This window comes from Maylandia zebra, linkage group LG16 (assembly GCF_041146795.1).
Source record: "Maylandia zebra isolate NMK-2024a linkage group LG16, Mzebra_GT3a, whole genome shotgun sequence".
Lineage (NCBI taxonomy): Eukaryota > Metazoa > Chordata > Actinopteri > Cichliformes > Cichlidae > Maylandia > Maylandia zebra.
Window position 1 is genome coordinate 14,260,590 of NC_135182.1, and position 18,512 is coordinate 14,279,101.

Consider the following 18,512-nt stretch of genomic DNA (forward strand, 5'->3'; position numbering starts at 1 on the left):
GGAGGCAAGGAAAGTTCAGAGTCAGGATTTTGTAAGTCATGCGTGAGTGCAATGACAAGCAGAGACACTACTCTGTAACACGTCGCTTCTGGGTTAAAACTGTGTGACAAATTTTGTCGAGCTGGCGGCTCCACTGCGATGACGGAGTGAGATTTCTGTGTAGGGCATCTCTCTTTGAGGCTGACTCTTTGATTCCCCCACTGAGGATGGTTTAAAAGGTTGGAGAGAGGTGAATGCCACTATTTTTGTTGTTGTGTAATCTTTGTGCAGACATTAAAAGGAAGGTAGGATGACTGGCAAATGGCTGAGAATAACAGAGTTAGAAGACTTTATTTGTAATGAGTAAGTTTATAACAAATACAACTCTACCAACACTTCACATACAAGTACAATCGTGTCAGTGATAGAACTGCTATAAGAGCCTATTAGATAATACAAAACTTGGCCAAACAAGTGCTCGAGCAAGCCTAGAAGTCACAATGACACTGAATACTAATTGCTGCTGGTCTGTTCCTGGATGCCACTCAATTCACACAGCACTGAGTCAGACATGACTGAAACATTGACATGCAGTTCTATGAGATGGAGATGATGTTTGCAGTGCTTTGAGTTTTGCTCACTTTGAACCTCAGAACAGCTTCATCTTTTCAACCCATCTTAACAAAGTCTTGTGTGTAAAATAATTTGTTGGGGGATGAGGGAGCATTTTGTGTCTAATTTCTGGCAATAATGGAGCAATATGGTACAGTCACTCCTTAACAAAAGTCACCAATCAGCACAGAAACTGCACTACTCTTCGAAGACATTCCTCTGTGGTGTGAAATGTAGGTATATTTACACGGATGTGGCGCGAATGGTGTTGGTTATTCCCGACAGAAAACGTATTCAGTGTAGCTTGTCCAAATTTTGTCTTCATTGGGATCGTTGCTGGTGTAGGCACAGGTGCCTGTGGAGCTGCAGGCCACCATGTGGAATCCCGCTTCTGTCAGCTTGTCAAATGCCTGCTCTAGAAAATTATACTTGAGATAGTACCGGGATGTGTATCTCTCAGGGGGCCTGTCCGGGTCTCTGCTCTCATTCAGCGTGTCCCCAAACACTTCTTTGGCCAGAGAGGTCTTACCGCAAACTGTGATGCGCGCCACTCTCCTGAACTTGGCATCGGTTTGGATGTCTCTGCCAATAGTGTACGAGCCGCGGTATCCTATCGTGATGTAGCCGGACTTTCTAGAGTCCAGAGACGGGGAGCGCATGGCTCCGCTGACAGACATGGTGCGTAAAGTCTCCAAGCCGCCGGAGGAGCCGCACTGCTGCCCGCCGTCTTCTGTGTCGCTCTGGCTGATCTCCTCGCTGATTGAATTCTCTTTACTCACCCGGGGATTGAGGCGTTTTGCGAGGTCCCGAAGCTGGAAAAAGTCAGCCTCTCTCTGCAGCCGACTTTTCTCGGGGAAGTAGTCCGGGAGGACCAAGTTGAGGTCTCGGAGATAGTCGAGGATGTAGCGGAACAAGAACCCATCCCTGTCCAAGAAGAAGCGCCCTTTGCTGTCTCTCGCCAACTCCTTTGGTGACTTCTTGCTGAACATGTTCCACAAGAGTGAGTCTGGGACGGCGATCAGAGTTTTGTGTCTGGTGACATAAACCTGTCCGCCGACATTCAGCTCGATGATCTCGGAAAACTGGGCGCCCGAATCCCCGCAGCTGGACACTCCGCGCTCTGTGTCCGCCAGTGCCATCTTCTCTGAGCTGCTTCACTGATGTGGAATCAGTGGAAACACTGAGACACCACAGCGGCAGCAGCTCGTTTATGAAGCTTGGGCTTACTGCGTGCGTGCGTACCGGGAGGTGACTGCTGAATTAACATTTAACTATTGAATGACTGTGAAGAGTGCCAATGCTGCTCTCCCTCCTCATCCACAGAGAGAGAGAATCTATGTATCCACCAGAAACGTCACCTTCCTCCTGACCTTGTAGCGCACGCAAATACCGATGTGATAAAAATTACAGCATGTGTGGGTGTTTTTTTTTCTCTCCAAATGAATGCAAATCCATTAGGATCACACACAAACCAGAGACTATGAAACTGGTCCAAGTCATTCCCTTAAAAAGATGTTTGGAAAATATGGAAATAGTGACACCCATTGCATTTGCAAAGGAAATGCAGCCAGCATTCAGCGCATGCTCACATATTAATTACAGTTAGGGCCATAACATTTTGTTAGTGAGTTTTGTCACTGTATCTCATCACAGTGGATTTTAAATCTAACAATTAAGATGTGATTGAAGTGTACACTTTCAGCTTTAATTGAAGAGGTTTCGCAAAAGTGTTACATTAAGTGTTTAGAAATTATGGCCATTTTTATACACAGTTATTTGTTTTCAGAGGCTAGCATAATTTTACATGTAAGGAACTTTGTTAACACTTGGATGAACATTTTTTGCAGTCGATCCCTACATGAAATCTACAAGCCTATCTCCACAAGAGTGTTCTTGACTTGGCCAAATGTTTTGAAGGTGTTTTTGTTAACCAGGGAAAGAATTCTGTGGTCATCCACATCCTTTGTCTTCTGTTGTGTTCCACGCTGTTTCACGTTTCTGAGCTCACTAGAGCCTTCCTTTTTTATTGTCTTATTTTGTTGTGTTATTGGTTGATTTTTCAGCCTAACAATGGCCTCCTTCAGTTGTATTTACCTCACACCAAGCATTCCAAGATACCCAAAAAAGGTCAGCACTTGAAATCAGCACCACGTCTTAGTTTGTTGTGGACGAATAAGAAAAATGTTTAAATGTTTAATGTTTAAATGTCCAGTCACTTTTGAACCTTTGGAAATGGGGAACCAAGTATAAAAATGGCTGTAATTCCTAAACAGTTAATACAGTCCTTTTATTTCACCACTTTAATTTAAGCTGAAAGTCTGCACTGTAATCACATGCTGATTTAAAATCCACTGTGGTGGTGTACAGAAGCAAAATTACACAAACTGTATCGCTTTTTTTAAATTTTAAGGTCTAACCATCCTAACCTAATTCTAAATGCTAATTAGTAACTTACACACACACACACACACACACACACACAGAGAGAGAGAGAGAGAGAGAGAGAGAGCTCTCTAACAGCCATTTAAAGAAGGAAAGAATTACTGTAATTAGTCGTTTCAAACAACAGTTCTTAATCAGTGTTTTCAGCACTGCATCATATTCCTTCAATGCAGGTCTACTACTATCCCACTTCATACTTTATTCTTTCACAAAGTGGTTCTAAAGTGGTGCTATGACCCGAGCAGCCCAAGCCGAAGGGGGAAGAACGTAACATGAATGATCCAGGTGGGGAGGGTTGAGTCACAGATAAAAGGTTCTGATGGGTATAATTTATTAATTGAGTAAAACCTTTTTAAAAGAATAAATTCAAACCTGTGATACCTAAGTATACTTTCTAAACAAAATGAGAAAATGAGAAAAACCAAACAGAAGGAGTGATAACTGTAATTCTAGTGTAATCTAGGCAGAGAACCAGCTTATTGTTGTGCAGGAGCATGTTATACTAAACCTGAGCCAGTCTCGGGGGCCAGACATAAAACAACACAAGGCACATTCAATTTCAACATCTTAGGAGAATCAGACATGGCAGGCTGTTTACACAGTCCCAAGAATTACATGAAGGCAGAGCAGTCAGTGAACACAAATCCAGACATCAATCATGGGCAAACACTATAAAAAAACATTTAAGCTACAATAGAGGAAGTAGTGTCTAAAATTCTTGCCATATACATGAGAAATCAGTCACATTGCACTATGTGACATGCAAGATAGATGCATAAAACATTAATATAACCCCTAACTTATTACAAATCTTAAACTTAAACTATAGTAATGAAATGACTGACTTTCTGTCTACAAACTAAAGTTCTCATTAAGTCACTTACAAGCAAAAATATGCCAGAAACACATTTAATAATCATCCAGTGCAATATTTGCTTTGCTTCTTTTATGATATTGCTGGTGGTGATTTTCTTGGGTGTGTGTTGTGGGATATTTTGGCCATGGGTGACATTTAGGAAGTTTCAAAGTTGCACCATTTTGTGAAAGCACGGAGCATTAGAGTCACAGTCACGTGGACCTCCTGTCTCAGGGAGAGTGATCCACCAAAGCCTTGTTCTTATAGATTTTTATGTTATTGCAGTTTTTAAGAGCACAGTATCTTTTTTTTTTTTTAATTTAGTTAGGTAGAAAGTTTTATTCAGCTTTATCTTGGACATAATTACACAAATCTGAGCAAAATGTTACATAGTGTATCAGCTTAATCTGTATAATACAAAAAGAGCAGCTGGAAAGGAAGCACATTATGGAATTACATAATTAAGCCCTTCCATGTAAACTAATCTTTTTGAAAAGAGAGAAACACAACCAAGTTTTCCTCATTTTTACATGAAATGGATGAATTTGTTTCACTTTCATTTCTTCAAAGACTTTGGTTTACCATCAGAGTTTACCCGGAAAACAAATAACAATCAGTGATAACCATTAATAAGCCCACGTTTATATGCAAACTGGACCAGATGGAGATTTGGGGTTTGCAGTTGTGAGCGACTGGTAACAATAAAACTTAAGCCACAGCTTTTGGTTCAATAATCAGCGGCTGAAAATGAAAAACTCTTTATCACGTGATTTTCACCTATTTCATTTCTGCATTTATAAACTTCCCCTTGCACATCAATGAATTTCCATTACTGGGCACCATTATGAAAGTTGAATTAGTGTATGTGTGTGGATGTGCACAACTACATATTCACATACAGTATATATCTGCATATACACACACACACATGCATCTATAAATATATAACCCACAATTGTTGGGTTTTTCCCTGTATGTATTATTGTAGGGTCTACCTTACATTATAAAGCGCCTTGAGGTGGCTGTTGTTGTGATTTGGCGCTGTATAAATAAAATTGAATTGAATTGTAAGATTGGACACAAGAATAAGCATATTGCATGTTTGGACTGAACATGAGTTTATGTATATGTAATGCATATATCTGAGGGCTGATAAGATGAGTCTGAGCAGTAGATCAGTGCACTTGCACAAGTTATTTACATTGTGAGTTATAAAGTGTACATAAGGGTGTGTGTCCAGAGGAGCAGGAGATTGAATTGGACAGAAGAAAATTGCATATGTAGGATGAATATAGTTACTGTGGGATCGAGTTTAGCAGTCTTACAGTTTTAGGGGCAACATTTTATTTTAAGTCGTGTGATTGAATCATGTGTGCCTACTAAAACACAGAAAACTAAAACACAGAAAATGTTGTCAATTTCAAAATCAGCTGTCACAAGATTTTGTTGTGTGCAGATTGTGCAGACTCCCCAGTGCACTGGCAACCAGCATAAATGAAAAGACAGCATTGAGTCATTGCGAAAGTTCCCACTTCTCATCCTAGTGGGTTTTTAGCCACTTTGGAAATTTGGCAGTCCAGCCCTCAGACAGAGTAATTATAAAAGCCAGCTATGCTTGGATGTTTAGTCACTTGAAGAGCTTGTGAAGACTGAACAATGCTTCGCAAGGTACTGTTGGTTGCTGTATGAGCTTTAATAAAGGCACCTTTTGGAAAGTATTTTTGGCTTTTGGTGACCTGCAGTATAGCTTAGCATCTTAACTTGATTATAGCCACAATAAGCTGCACCTTCTCTGGAGGTCTGCATGATTTGAACTGACTAGCCCCGTGGAATGTTTTTCAGGGTATCACAGAGAGCTTTGGAGCTGGGATCCATGCCCTCAACACCTCACAGCTGACAGATGGTGTGATTAACAGGAGCAAAAGGATGATGCTGGACACCCTCGGTGTCGGACTATTAGGAACCAGAACAGCTGTCTTCAATAAGGCTCTGAAGTACAGTCAGGTACAGTGAACTGCATTTACCCTATAACTGCAAAAACAACTGCTGACAAATATTTGCTTATGATGTGGGTAGATGTAGAAGATGCTCATTTAATTCTACACAGTAACTAGTAATACATGAGTACTTTGTATCTATTGTCAGTGATCACATAAAAATCTTTATATGGGCTCATCAGAGGTTGTTTGTGCAGCTGAAATTAAAATACTCTTCTGCTCATCGGTGGATTTCCTTTACATACGATCGGTCCTGCTAACTAACTCGCTTCATTTGTGCCCTGATTGCAATCTTGACAAATTATTAAGTTGTTTTCCATAACATGTTGATGACTGATTATCCAGTCAAGTCTTGCACTTCTTTAATAGTCCGGTTTGTGATTAGAATCTTCTTTCTGCTGCTATTTTTGATATGTCATTTATACTCATATTAATGTGCCTCCAGTTGTTCACATCGCGGGAAAGGAGCAGCGTTTGGGGTCAATCAGATATAATTCTGCCTCCTCATTACGCTGCATTTGTTAATGGCATCGCTGTAAGTTTGGATTTCTACAAAAGCAAAAATCTGCAGAAAACAGGAATTATGATCCAGCACTGCTTCGATCCCTGATCACGTCTTTGCCTGACTGTCTATTAGGTTCACTCCATGGACTTTGACGACACTTGGCACCCTGCGACTCATCCCTCGGGCGCCGTCCTACCTGCGCTGCTGGCCCTGGCAGAGACACTTCCCAGCCAGCCCTCTGGTCTGGATCTCCTGCTAGCCTTCAATGTTGGCATTGAAGTTCAAGGCAGACTGATGAGGTTCTCCAAAGAAGCCTACAACATCCCTGAAAGGTATCAAGTTTGGAAATATTTTCAGCTCTGGAATAAATTTATTCTCCAGCTCATTTAGATTAGAAAGACTAGAGCATTTGATTCACCAGTACCTAGTGCTGTCAAGCCAAGAAAACAGTTTTGGTTTCATTTTGGGTTTCAGAGGTGGATGTGGTGACTGGATTCTGGTTTGTGCTCACATGAAAATACCTTATAAGGAGAAATCACAAAAACCTTTAAAAATGACTAAACTGATGATTAAAATACATATGAACTGTTTGATTAATGAAGCAGTGATTCCAGTTAATCAGAATCACTATGTCACGCTTGAGTAAATCTTGTTGTTTTGCTTCTCAGATTCCACCCTCCCAGTGTTGTTGGAGTGATGGGCAGCGCTGCAGCCTCGGCTAAGCTCCTCGGTCTGTCCCCTGAACAGTGCATTCATGCTCTTGCCATAGCAGCCTCCTCTGCTGGGGCGCCTTTAGCCAACGCTGCCACACAGACCAAACCTCTCCACATTGGAAACGCTGCTCGGGGAGGCCTAGAGGCCGCTCGGCTGGCCCAGATAGGACTGAAGGGAAATCCAGCCATACTGGATTTGGACAGAGGGCTTGGTGTTTACTACAAAGACTACAGTCCCTCCGCTATGGCGGATTCTGCTGTGAGAGCATATAAATGGATTCTGGAAGATCAGGACGTGGCATTCAAACGCATCCCCGCTCACCTCGGGATGCACTGGGTTGTCGATGCAGCTCTAGCAGCCCGGGAAAAGCTCCAAAACGCAGTCGGCAAATTTGACCTCAGCCAGATCCGGCATGTCACACTTCGGGTGCCTCCATCCAAGTACGTTAACTGCCCGTTACCTGCCACAGAACACCAAGCCAGGCACTCGTTCCAGTTCAACGCCTGCACCGCACTGCTGGATAACAAGGTGACCGTGGCGTCTTTCGGCGACGCTCAAATCGGCCGATCCGCTCTGAAGGAGCTCCTGGGCAAAGTCAGCTTGGAGACGCCGGAAGATAACCTGCCCAGTTTTGACAAGATGTACTGCGAGGTCGAGATAGCGACGCACCAGGGGCCGAGCTACACAGCCAGATGTGACACTTTCTACGGCCACTGGCGGAAGCCGCTGACTCTGAAGCACCTGGTGGATAAGTTCAGAGTGAATGCTTCGTCTGTGCTGTGCACAGTGGGAGTGGAGGGGGTCATTGATGTTATAGGAAACATTGAAAGGGTGGCAGATTGCTCAATATTGGGTTCATATCTGAGAATGACAAGTAATCAAGAGCACCTGGACAGAATGAGGATTTTGTAATTACACACATATCTTTATATGAAGCTTTGTATTCTTTTCAAGAAAGTACGAATTAAATAATAACCGTGTAAATATGTTGTACATACTTTTTTCTCTTCTGTGGTCAGAAATAAACTGAACCTTTTTTCTTGTATTCGTTTATTTATTTATTTGTTTCTGAGAACATTATCCTCACCTGCAGCTGATTCTCTAAAATGTGACAGATGTGGGGCGGAGCCACGACAGCAGCAGTAAAACTGACACGCAAACTCAAAAATTCAGCTCACAAGGAGCTCAGTTCTGCTACTCTAGTTTATCTTTTAGTGCTTTTAATCACTTCAACACCATTCTGCAACCAGCTCAGCAGACATCTACCGCACAGCTTGCAAAAGTCTTTTCCTTGTTTCGACCTTCTACTGATTACACTCAGGCGAGTTTCAGGACGCCCTGGACCATCGATCCGATTCCATCAAATATCTCGTGGATCGGAGCGTTGCACATGAAGGCACAGGTGGTGACCAGCTTGTTCTTTTCGTCCACGTGGCTCTCGCCGACGCCCTTGCTCACGTGCTTGCAGCCCAGCTGGTTGATGGCCGCTGCAGTGTCAGCGGTGTCTGGATACCTGAGAGGTGGGGGAGAAGAGGCACTACTTAATGTTTTGCTGCTCAAAGCAGATTTCTGCAAACATCTTAGGAACATTTGAGGTTTTGCTTTTAACAACTGGAAATTTCTATTTATATGTTTTGGAGATGCATCAATTATGCCTGCAAACTGCATTTACAGAGGGACTTTCCACCTTAACATGGAAAGAACCCAACAGTTTTTGCTTCCTATTTACACAAACACACCAGTGATTGTCCTGTCAATCAAATATTTAGCATCCTGCACAGTGCACCAGTGGGTCTCACTCATTAACTACCTAATATCTAATCTGCCAATCACATTACAGCAACATTTAGGCATGTAGACACGGTCAAAGACTGTGTGTTGAAGAGCTAAATCACTCAAAACAGCCAATATTTTATAAGAAAGACCTTTGTTTACCCAGCACAAAGGGGAAAAATAACTAGCATCCAAATCAGATATCTACTGAAACATGCATTGGTTACTGGTATCAGCCACATTTATGTAAAAGCACACTTGCAAGAAGACATCGGCCAGATTAAATGTTTACATGGTACATTTTTTCTTCTATTCTGTTAATTTTTTAAAATAATTTTATAATATTATTTTGCCTGTAAACAAAATCATGATCTCAACTGATTGTTGGCTTTGACATCTGTCAACCAATCAATTGGTCCAAGTGTCAGTCAGCCACCACTCTGACAAAGACGGATCCTCTCCTAAGTCCTTTTTTAAAAATCTAACACTGTAATCAAATTAATTTGTCATGGAAACAGGAAGAAATTGTGCAACAGGACAGGCAGACTGGCTGTAAACAAGCCCACGCCCAGCACGTGGTAGTCTCTGGAAACAACTGTTTGCACTAGGGCTGGGCCATATTATACCGTTCAGGGTAATACCGGTATAATGTTAGGCAACGATAGGAAAATGAAATATCGCGATAGAATGGGAGTAAAACGCGCATGCGCAGTGCCTTTGTTTTCATACGCACATGGCCGATTGTTGAGTGAAACAGATGAACCAGAATTGGTTTGTAAAAATGGTGCAACTTCCGTGATGTGGAACTGGTTTGGTGTTTGTCCGTCAGATACACAACAAAGCACATTTTTTTGCAGAACATGCAAGCGGCCGTTGTTATTGTCATATTTGTCAGACTAAGATGCTCTTAAATCTGGGAGTAATCTGGGTCCTAAACTCAGTATGCTTCAGGTCAAACAACACTGCAGCATCACTGAGAGTTAAAAACTGTCTAAATTCTTTCATCTTTAATAAAACGATCAGCATTGCTGCTTTACCAGGTGTAACTATAAAGTTTAACTTCCAGGCATCCATGAAAACAAAAGTTATTACATTTAACGGAGTTAGAAGTTAGCAGGAAGCTAGCGGAAGTTAGCTCGCTAGTTTCGCTAGTTACCTAAGCATGATATTGCATGTTCTGACTGAGAGATTTCTGAAAAAATTCAAACGTACAGCTCTGCTATCACTTCCAACATAAATGAAGACAGGAAACTAAACAGCAGTGACGTTTGTAGGGTTATTGAAGTTGGGCTAGCTGGTATATAATGATGTGCTACGTGATCGCTAGCGACACAGCTATGTTAGCATAACATAAACAGTGAAGCTGGAGGACGAACACTAACACTTTTCCACTTATAAAAGTTAACGTGAAGGTTCTTCATGGTTAGAGACAAATGCAATCGCATGGCAGGATGCTGTAAACGGACCAAACTTCAGTCAGGAGAACAACTGAGATAATCCATCCACAATACGAGGTTAGTCATTAATATACTGCAACAACATGGGAATAGAGCAGCTGCCAGAGAATTCAACATTAATGAATCAATGGTACAGAAGTGGAGGAAGCAAGAAGAATGAGTTTAATAAAGTTTGATTTATCTGACTGCTTTGTTTCGCTTAATGTGCCTTATAATCCCGTGCACCTTATGGTCCGAAAAATACATACTGCACACTGCAGTTTAATGTTGCAAAGCACCTCTTTTTAACTTCAGTGGATATTATACATGGTTATGCTCAGGATATGTCAGCCCATTTCTACTGGAAATGCCTTTTGGTTAAACTTTCAGCAAGGAATTTGCATTTGCACTGTTACATTTTTATAAAGCTTTAATGTACATAAAAACCAGCTTCTTGTTTAAGTGAAAATAAATGGAAGGTTGTCTTTTTGCGCTAGTAATGTTGTGGAGCTGTATTTTGTCTCGCATCAATTATATCGTCAGTTATATCGTTATCGCAAATTTTCAAATATATATCGTGATAAATATTTTTGGCCATATCGCCCTGCTCTAGTTTGCACACAACAATTGCAGCATTTAAAAGTCCAAACTTAGAACGCAAACAAGGAAGTCCATGTTGCATTTCTCACTTGTCGTCCTTTTCGATGCCGACGGTGACCTCGCACCCAGGGATCACTTTGGCAGCCAGCACAGGTGAGATGCAGCAGAGGCCGATGGGTTTGCCTTCGCTGTGGAACGCCTGCAGAGCAGCCTTGACCTCGTCATTTACAGAGCAGTCCTTGCCCTGCACTGCCCACGTACAGAGATTCTTCGCAGCTCCAAAGCCGCCTGTAAAACACCAAAAATGAGGAAGAGGTGTGATTAATGTCTGGATGTACATAAGCCAGAAATACAAACTTCAGTTTCGACCTTACTCAGACCTTCCCAACATCTTTTTTCTGTAGGCTTCGATTGTACCAGCGAAATACATATGAACACAAACCTGGGAAAATAACAGCCTCGTGCTCTTTCACGCTGAGCTTAGACAGATCCTGGATGTTTCCACGGGCCAGCCTTGCGCTCTCCACCAGCACATTCCTCTTTTCCTGAGAAGGCGCACCTTTCAGGTGATCTACCACATGCATCTGGTCAATATTGGGTGCGAACATGTTCACCTGGAGGTGATAAAAGCAGCAGAGACGAGTTCAAAAACAAAAAAAACAAAAAAAAAAGCACACCAGGCAACTAATAATGATTGTTAACATCACAATTCTTGAAGCTAACTCAACAGAACTTCTGTCAGAGCAGCATTTCAAAACCTAAGAATATCTGCATTTCGCAACACTTTCCCTGACTCATAGTGGACCTTTGACTGATGACTACTCTTGTAAGCTTGAGACATGTGTCTGGGTCATTCCATGTTAATTCCTGAAAAATGAAACTTTGTAAGACGAATTTGAGAAAATTTCCAGTCCCAACTGTCATTTCTGTCCTTGAGGAAAAAAGAGAAATCTTTCACGGGATGAAGGCAGCTCTGTTTTTAAACATTTATCTACCATTGTTGTTGTGAGGGGTTAGCTAGGTCCTTAAATATGTAGGGTAAATATGAGGTATGGACTCTAAGGAGTGCAATTTGTAACAAGGTAGCAACTTGTAATGTGCAGTAATAAGACATGTTGCATAATTGAGAAATTCTCTAACACCAATCAAAGTAGTAATAACAATAATATAGTGATATTAATAGTTGTAACCACTTAGTATTACTAAACAGAAGTCCTAACACACGAGGGAAGAAAGTGTTTCAATGCATGTCTTATAGAGGGTTACCTGAAGTATGTGTGCTTTTCTGTTACTGGTGGCTCTTTGAAGAGCACCAAACCTTTTAATAGGCAGGACAAAAATTTCTGTTATGAGATATGCCTGACCAGTTGCTTTGGTGACTGATTAGTCCAGCTGGAGGGTTACGATTGGTTATATTACTAACAGAAATTAAGAAACGCCTCAAGCCTCAAAACTAAAAAAAAGTCTCATTAAAACATAAATAAAATTAAAATCCCATCATGGTCAGCTTGCACCTCTACATGCAGAGCGCTAAATAGACACCAGGTGGATGCTTCCACTCAGAGGCTCTAAGTTAATGTGATACGTTTTTGAATTAATTTCCTCAGAGTGCTCCAGCCAAAACTGCAACACTTATAAACAGATTTAACTGCACACATAGGTAGAGTTGAAAGGCTTGGAAAAGTCACTTGGCCATTTAGAGGTTTGCACTGCTGGTAAGAAAAAGGACACACTATCACGCTCTCTGGGCCCGTTTTCTGGACTTTTACAAACCATTCCTTTAAGGCCGGTACAGAGAGCTGCTGAAAGTACACGGGCCTTCACATTTCACTGAAGCTACCCATCAGCAGCTCAGACAGGACCATATACTGATCAAACTGGTTGCCTCAGGGACCCTTTCAAACGTCCAAATAATGAAAGAGTTGCCTTATAAGAAACAACCAATTAAACTCAGATGTGGCATCCTTCCTGCTTAACCAGTGAAGGCTGTTATCGGCTATAAAACATATATCAGTACTGGTGCATTTGTCAAATATGAAAACTTAATTTCTCTGGGAATAATGGAGAAAATGATGGTGTCAGCAGCAAAAATCTTGTTATGTCAGGACACAGTTTGTTCAGCAGAGTGCAGCATTTTCCCTCAGCAATTACTCTAAAAGACCCAACACAGCTTGAAACATTTACTACACAAATAATAGCACACCATACTTACTGGCAAAAAATAAATAAATAAACATGGCGGACCAGATAAGCTTTACTAAGAGTTGGGTGTTTTTTTTTCTTGGGGGCAGATAACTGTTGAGGTTAAGGAACTTTAAATACTTCGGTGCATTTCAGTCGTTTATTATTCAGCAGTTTGCACAAAACATTCTGCAAGGCTGTTCGTGTCACTGTGCGCAGTCTGGTTAACAGGTAGAGGTCAAAGGACGCTCACGGGTCGGACTGCAAATAAAAAGTGCAAAAATCGTAGAAACTGCCCAGCACGGAGAAGTGGAAGCGGACAAACTGGAAGCTAATGAACATTTCTGATGTGTTCCCTCCAGGGGCAGCGGCAGATAAAATCAGCGTGTCACACTTACAGTCGCACCCCCTCTGCTCAGATGGACCAAAACAGCGGAGGCCTCGTGGATCTCGCTGCCGTCATAGACGCCGCAGCCCGCCAGCACCACAGCCACGCGTTTGCCCATCTGCGCTGAATAATAACTGCTGCTCACGGTCTGGAGGGTCCTAGCTGTCAGTAAGTTGCGACCACAGTGCTGCAGAAGACTGAGCATGGCGGACTGTCAGCGGACAAAACGCCCCCGGATGCCGCTTCTTCTTCTGCGCTTTAAAAAGTAGTTTGACGCGCCCTCTTACGCCATCGTGTGTCCTCACCTGAGCACTACAGCTTTTTAATAATTGAGTAATACTTAGATTGAACTGCTAAAACTGTGTTTTAAATATAAAGGTTACAAATATTTAGGTAAATATTGTAAAAAAAAAAAACATGACTCAAAAAACATGTTTTAGAAAGGTTTTTAGCTAAATGTGGAAAAATTGCCATTAATTTCAGCGTGTTTCAGTTTACAAACGGCGCCCCATATTCTTGTCTGGTGTGGTCATGTGATTTGGTATCATCAACAAAACCATGTGATCTGTAATGAGGAAGTTAGAGGCGGTGAGTCATGGGAAGATAGTCCTCTTCGTAACTGCTGTTTTTTTTACGGCCTTGACATGTTTTACACGGAGGTCGTTCTGGGATTCAAACTGCTCCTCTTTCTGCACGTCGTCGCTCAGTTCAGGATTAATGGACAGCAGAAGTGGCCCGTACCCTACAGGTATAAAGACCGCACACCTTTCCACGTTCACTCCGCTCTTTAGCGTTAAATCATGTGACAGATAATGAAGAAAACTGGAAAAGACGATCAAATAAACCTCGTTTTCAATTACGAATGGTCGCTTAGTCCGTTTTGATCAGTACAAAGTTCGCAACTTTTATGTTTTTTTCCTAGAAAGCGTGTCTGTTCCGATGTTACACGTTCACTGACATGTTAAGAAGACATTTTGTGATTTTGTGTGTTCTTGTTGTCCCAATAAAGCCTTGTTTTAGACAGCAACCCGAGGAAGTATTCGTGGTACGTTCACGTGACTTAAAAATGTTGGAATTTGGAGTATCTCAGTTGTGCAGCAGAATTAGTGGAGTGGGTTTCATACATTTCCAAAAACGCGCCACAAAAATGTATGTAATGGCTCTGTGACCTTCTGTCATCAGCAGGCAGCAGTTCATCTAAAGTGGATGTGCCAGAAATTTTTGCTGCATTTCTGGCTGTTTCTACACTTTAACCTGCATTTGTGGATGGTATGGTGATACAGACATGCATTTCTGGAAGTGTTCCTGAGCCCGTGCAGTGATTTCCATGAAAGAATCATGCCTGTTTTTAATGCAGTGCTTCAGTATTGAGTTTTGACCTTGGTGTTTGTGCACAGAGATTTCTACAGATTCTCCAAATCTTTGGATGATATTGTGTGTTGTTGATTGAAAGTTTGAATTTACACTAAGGAACATTATTCTGAAAATGTTCCCAATTTGTAGACGCCTTGTTTTGGGGATTGGTGAACCTTTCCCCGTCTTTACTTTTCTCTAAGAAGCTCTTTTTGACCCGATTATGTTACTGACTTGTTGCCATTTAACCTAATTAGCTGCGAAATGTTCTTCCAGCTGTTAACCTATTTTTCCACCCTTTTGTTGCCCCCATCCCAATTTTTTTTTCCTAAATTGGTACAGTCTTGTCAGTTACGTCTGATATATTTTCTAAGTTGTATTGTGAATACATTTTTTTTTTGAGGTTTGCAAATTATAACATAATTTTATTTACATTTTAGTATAAATTAAAACAGTGTCACAGCTAGTTCATATTTGAGTTGAAATATTATCCTAAATAACATATTATTTAGGATAATATGCTCATTTTTGTAGAGCAACATGAAGTAGCTTTGGGCTCGCAGTGACTTTAACCTTGACCAACCATCTGACGTGTCTCATGTCACCCACAGGCGTTTCGATCGTCGGCCTGATGTGGACTCTTACTGTCAAGCTCTCTATCCGTTCTGCCCCACCGGAGACCCAGATGGACGGATTCCCTACATGAGAGACAGCGACACCATCTCGGTGTATCGGCTGCAGACTCCAGTGTGGGAATTCAAGTATGGAAGTTTGCTGGGAAAGTTTGTAAGTGTGTAATTTGAATTCTGAAATGTCTTTTTACAAGTCAGGGATAAAGCAAAAAGCACCAGGGCACATTGTTCTTTTCGTATTTAATATTTTATTCTCTAAAACAGAAGTGAAGGGGCCGCTGTGTTCTGGCTAATAAAAATACTCCCTCTGTTAAAACAGAAGTGAAGCTGCAGCTACATTATTCATAGAAACACACACACATACATAAAACCAGAGTATGTTTCTGTTCTCTTTACAGCACATCATGCATGATGCTGTTGGGTTCAGCAGTGCAGAGACAGGAACCAACTACACCATGGAGTGGTACGAGCTGTTTCAGCTGGGCAACTGCACTTTTCCTCACCTCAGACAAGACATGTACGCACCTTTCTGGTGCAACCAGGGAGCTGCCTGCTTCTTTGAAGGCATTGATGATTTACACTGGTCACAGAATGGCACCTTAGAGAAAATTGGAGTAATCACAGGTAAGACTTGACATCTGTGCACAGAGAAGCCGAGATAAAACTAGATATGTTACATCATCAGTGGATATGACTGGTGATAATGTGGATTTTACTACAAATATATCCTGCAGAGCATGACCCTGAAACAGCTTATTTTGCTTTTGTAGTTGTAAAACTACAAAATTTGTACTTTGTATTGAGTCAGATACACATCCAGGGTACTTGGTAATCATGAAAACTGTAGAAAGACAGCATGTTGAAACAGAAATTCTGCATTGACTGTTTCACTGGCTTCAGGAGGCCCTGGATAGCTTCCAAAACCCAAAACAGGCAGTTCTGGTTTTGTGACTGATAGCTTGTCTTGTCCAGGGAGAGCTAGAGCACATCCAAGAATTAAATGCCTCGAACATATAAAATGTTTTTTACACTCTTGTCTTCTTGGACTTTCTGCTTCACACCCATTTTTTTTTCTGGTATTAACATGTTTTTCTTTAATTCTCCAGGGCAGCAGTTCAACGACATGGCCCGCTGGGTGCAGGAGGACAACGAGACTGGGATCTACTACGAGACGTGGGCAGTTCGGTCTGACCCCAGCCCCAACGCCACGGTGTGGTTCGAATCCTATGACTGTTCCCAGTTTGTCCACCGCACATACAGGAAGCTTACAGAGCTGGGAGCCAAACTATCCAGCCGATCACAGACCAACTACACCAAGATCTACCTGTACAGCGGAGAGCCCACGTACCTCGGCAATGACAGCGCCATTTTCGGACAGCCTGCTCTGAAAAATCTGGCATTGGACATCTGTAAATTTTACCACACATTTAGGCCACACCAGACATTTGCAGATGCCATGATCAGTCTGCTGGAGGCTTTTGAGACGGTCGTGTTGGAAAGGAGCTTCTATCTCTACTACAACTTTGAGTACTGGCATCTGCCAATGAAACCTCCATATGTGCGGATTACATATGAAGAAGTGCCTTTGCCTTAAAATCCCATTTGACTACTAATTTTTTATTTTATTGGTAAATAGTATTAGCTGAAAGGCTAATGACAACAATATTAACATAAACTTCAATGAATGGTTAATTTTTTTCTTCTATTTGGAAATGGCAGGCAAGAAAAAACGTTTCAACTAAGTTGTCACGTGACTATGAAGTCCTTCAAAAGCTAAATACACCCCACGATTCAGTGGCTTGCAGAAGTAACTAGTCATTGTTTTCTATATGACTTACATATACGTTACATTACTGCATCATTACATTATTCATCAGTGCACAACCTTCCTAAGGTCCTGCGTAGCCTTTTAATCAGCTTGATGTCTGAACTGTGGCTCGGTCATAATAACAATAACAACAACAACAAAAATTCAGCTATTTCGTTGTAGACTTGCTGCTGTGCTTGAGATCTCTGTCCACTTGGAGTATGCAATTTCAGCCAAGCTTTAGCTTATATTCTAGTCAGATGGCCTCACATTTGTCACTAGAATACTTTAGTATACAGAGTACATGGTTGGCTCAATGACTGCAAGGTCCTCAGGTACTGTGGCTGCAAAACAAGCCCAAATCATCACCCCTCCACCACCGTGCTTGACAGCTGGTATGAAAGATTTATGCTGATAACACGGTGCTGTGCATTATGGCCGCTTTGGTCTTATCTGTCCAAAGGACATTGTTGCAGAACTCCTGTGGTTTGTTCTGATGCAACTTTGCAAAGCTAAGTCATGCTGTCATATTCTTTTTAGAAAGAAGAGCTGCTCACACTTGCTGATGTTAATCAGTTAATCAAGTGCATTTGATTAGCATCACCTAGCTGCTACTTAATTCCTATGGAAGCATTCAGGGTGTACTTAGTTTTTTGGAGGACCTGAGTCCTGTGAAAAGTTTCCACACAACTGTAGCTGTTCGAAAGGTTTCAATCATAAAGGATAAAACCTCACTTTCTTCAAGACAAAATAATTTCAATTCAGTATTTCTCACCAAGGAGCATTATGTACAGATCTGCTGAGTGCATTTCCTGCTTCATAACATTCTGTGTTCGTAATACCAGTTTAAAAAAAAAAAAAAAAAAAAAAAAAAAAAAAAAACAGCACTTCTGGACTTTCCAGTGTTTAAATGTTCGGAAACATTTAGCAGGACTTTTCCTGGCCGAGAAGTGGCGTTTGTGGGTTGACTACATGTTTAAGTGCGATCAGTCCACACACAGTAAAAGCAGGGCTTCTGGGTTAGCTTATTTGACAGAAATCTGCATTTTCCTGTTATTTTTGGACATATGATGACGAAAAAGAGACTTCTTGATAAATAAAAGATGCATGTACAACCCCACCCCTTTACTTCATTTCTTCTTGTTATTTAAGAAATAATAATTTAAGAAAACTGCTCATACATCTTCTCATCTCAAATGCATCCCATTTTTATAACAGAGTCCTTTTATGGAGTTTA

At 41.5% G+C, this 18,512-nt stretch overlaps 4 protein-coding genes across 4 annotated transcripts; 2 read left to right on the forward strand and 2 right to left on the reverse strand.

The window, feature by feature from the left end:
- Positions 1 to 305: 305 nt before the first annotated feature.
- On the reverse strand, positions 306 to 1,918 carry kctd12.1 (potassium channel tetramerisation domain containing 12.1). Its single transcript, XM_012923748.3, has one exon. It carries the CDS (start codon positions 1,728 to 1,730, stop codon positions 864 to 866), a length of 867 nt encoding a protein of 288 aa, XP_012779202.1. The 5' UTR covers positions 1,731 to 1,918; the 3' UTR covers positions 306 to 863.
- A 3,608-nt stretch (positions 1,919 to 5,526) lies between these two features.
- On the forward strand, positions 5,527 to 8,138 carry acod1 (aconitate decarboxylase 1). The gene is made up of 5 exons (XM_004567997.6): positions 5,527 to 5,557; positions 5,732 to 5,893; positions 6,332 to 6,421; positions 6,524 to 6,723; positions 7,060 to 8,138. Exons 1-5 carry the CDS (start codon positions 5,546 to 5,548, stop codon positions 8,015 to 8,017), a joined length of 1,422 nt encoding a protein of 473 aa, XP_004568054.2. The 5' UTR covers positions 5,527 to 5,545; the 3' UTR covers positions 8,018 to 8,138.
- On the reverse strand, positions 8,010 to 13,734 carry zgc:162944 (glutamine amidotransferase-like class 1 domain-containing protein 3, mitochondrial). The gene is made up of 4 exons (XM_004567996.6): positions 13,494 to 13,734; positions 11,357 to 11,528; positions 11,004 to 11,202; positions 8,010 to 8,618 (listed from the first exon to the last, which is right to left on the reverse strand). The coding sequence occupies exons 1-4, from the start codon at positions 13,686 to 13,688 to the stop codon at positions 8,423 to 8,425; spliced, it is 762 nt and encodes a 253-aa protein (XP_004568053.1). The 5' UTR covers positions 13,689 to 13,734; the 3' UTR covers positions 8,010 to 8,422.
- Positions 13,735 to 14,040: 306 nt separating this feature from the next.
- Positions 14,041 to 18,395, forward strand: cln5 (CLN5 lysosomal BMP synthase). Its single transcript, XM_004567998.3, has 4 exons — positions 14,041 to 14,231; positions 15,448 to 15,622; positions 15,867 to 16,092; positions 16,575 to 18,395. Exons 1-4 carry the CDS (start codon positions 14,128 to 14,130, stop codon positions 17,060 to 17,062), a joined length of 993 nt encoding a protein of 330 aa, XP_004568055.2. The 5' UTR covers positions 14,041 to 14,127; the 3' UTR covers positions 17,063 to 18,395.
- The last annotated feature ends 117 nt before the right edge of the window (positions 18,396 to 18,512 follow it).

Bases quoted from the DNA above. Each gene is read 5' to 3' on its own strand.
- kctd12.1 (XM_012923748.3), bottom strand. From the start codon at position 1,730: ATGGCACTGGCGGACACAGAGCGCGGAGTGTCCAGCTGCGGGGATTCG.
- acod1 (XM_004567997.6), top strand. The intron at 6,422-6,523 runs GTAAGTTTGGAT...ACTGTCTATTAG, and splicing joins CATTTGTTAATGGCATCGCT to GTTCACTCCATGGACTTTGA. The intron at 6,724-7,059 runs GTATCAAGTTTG...TTTGCTTCTCAG, and splicing joins GCCTACAACATCCCTGAAAG to ATTCCACCCTCCCAGTGTTG.
- zgc:162944 (XM_004567996.6), bottom strand. From the start codon at position 13,688: ATGCTCAGTCTTCTGCAGCACTGTGGTCGCAACTTACTGACAGCTAGG. The intron at 11,203-11,356 runs GTTTGTGTTCAT...GGTGTTTTACAG, and splicing joins CGAGGCTGTTATTTTCCCAG to GCGGCTTTGGAGCTGCGAAG. The intron at 8,619-11,003 runs GTGAGAAATGCA...CCCACCTCTCAG, and splicing joins GGCATCGAAAAGGACGACAA to GTATCCAGACACCGCTGACA.
- cln5 (XM_004567998.3), top strand. From the start codon at position 14,128: ATGTTTTACACGGAGGTCGTTCTGGGATTCAAACTGCTCCTCTTTCTG. The intron at 15,623-15,866 runs GTAAGTGTGTAA...TTCTCTTTACAG, and splicing joins GAAGTTTGCTGGGAAAGTTT to CACATCATGCATGATGCTGT. The intron at 16,093-16,574 runs GTAAGACTTGAC...TTAATTCTCCAG, and splicing joins GAAAATTGGAGTAATCACAG to GGCAGCAGTTCAACGACATG.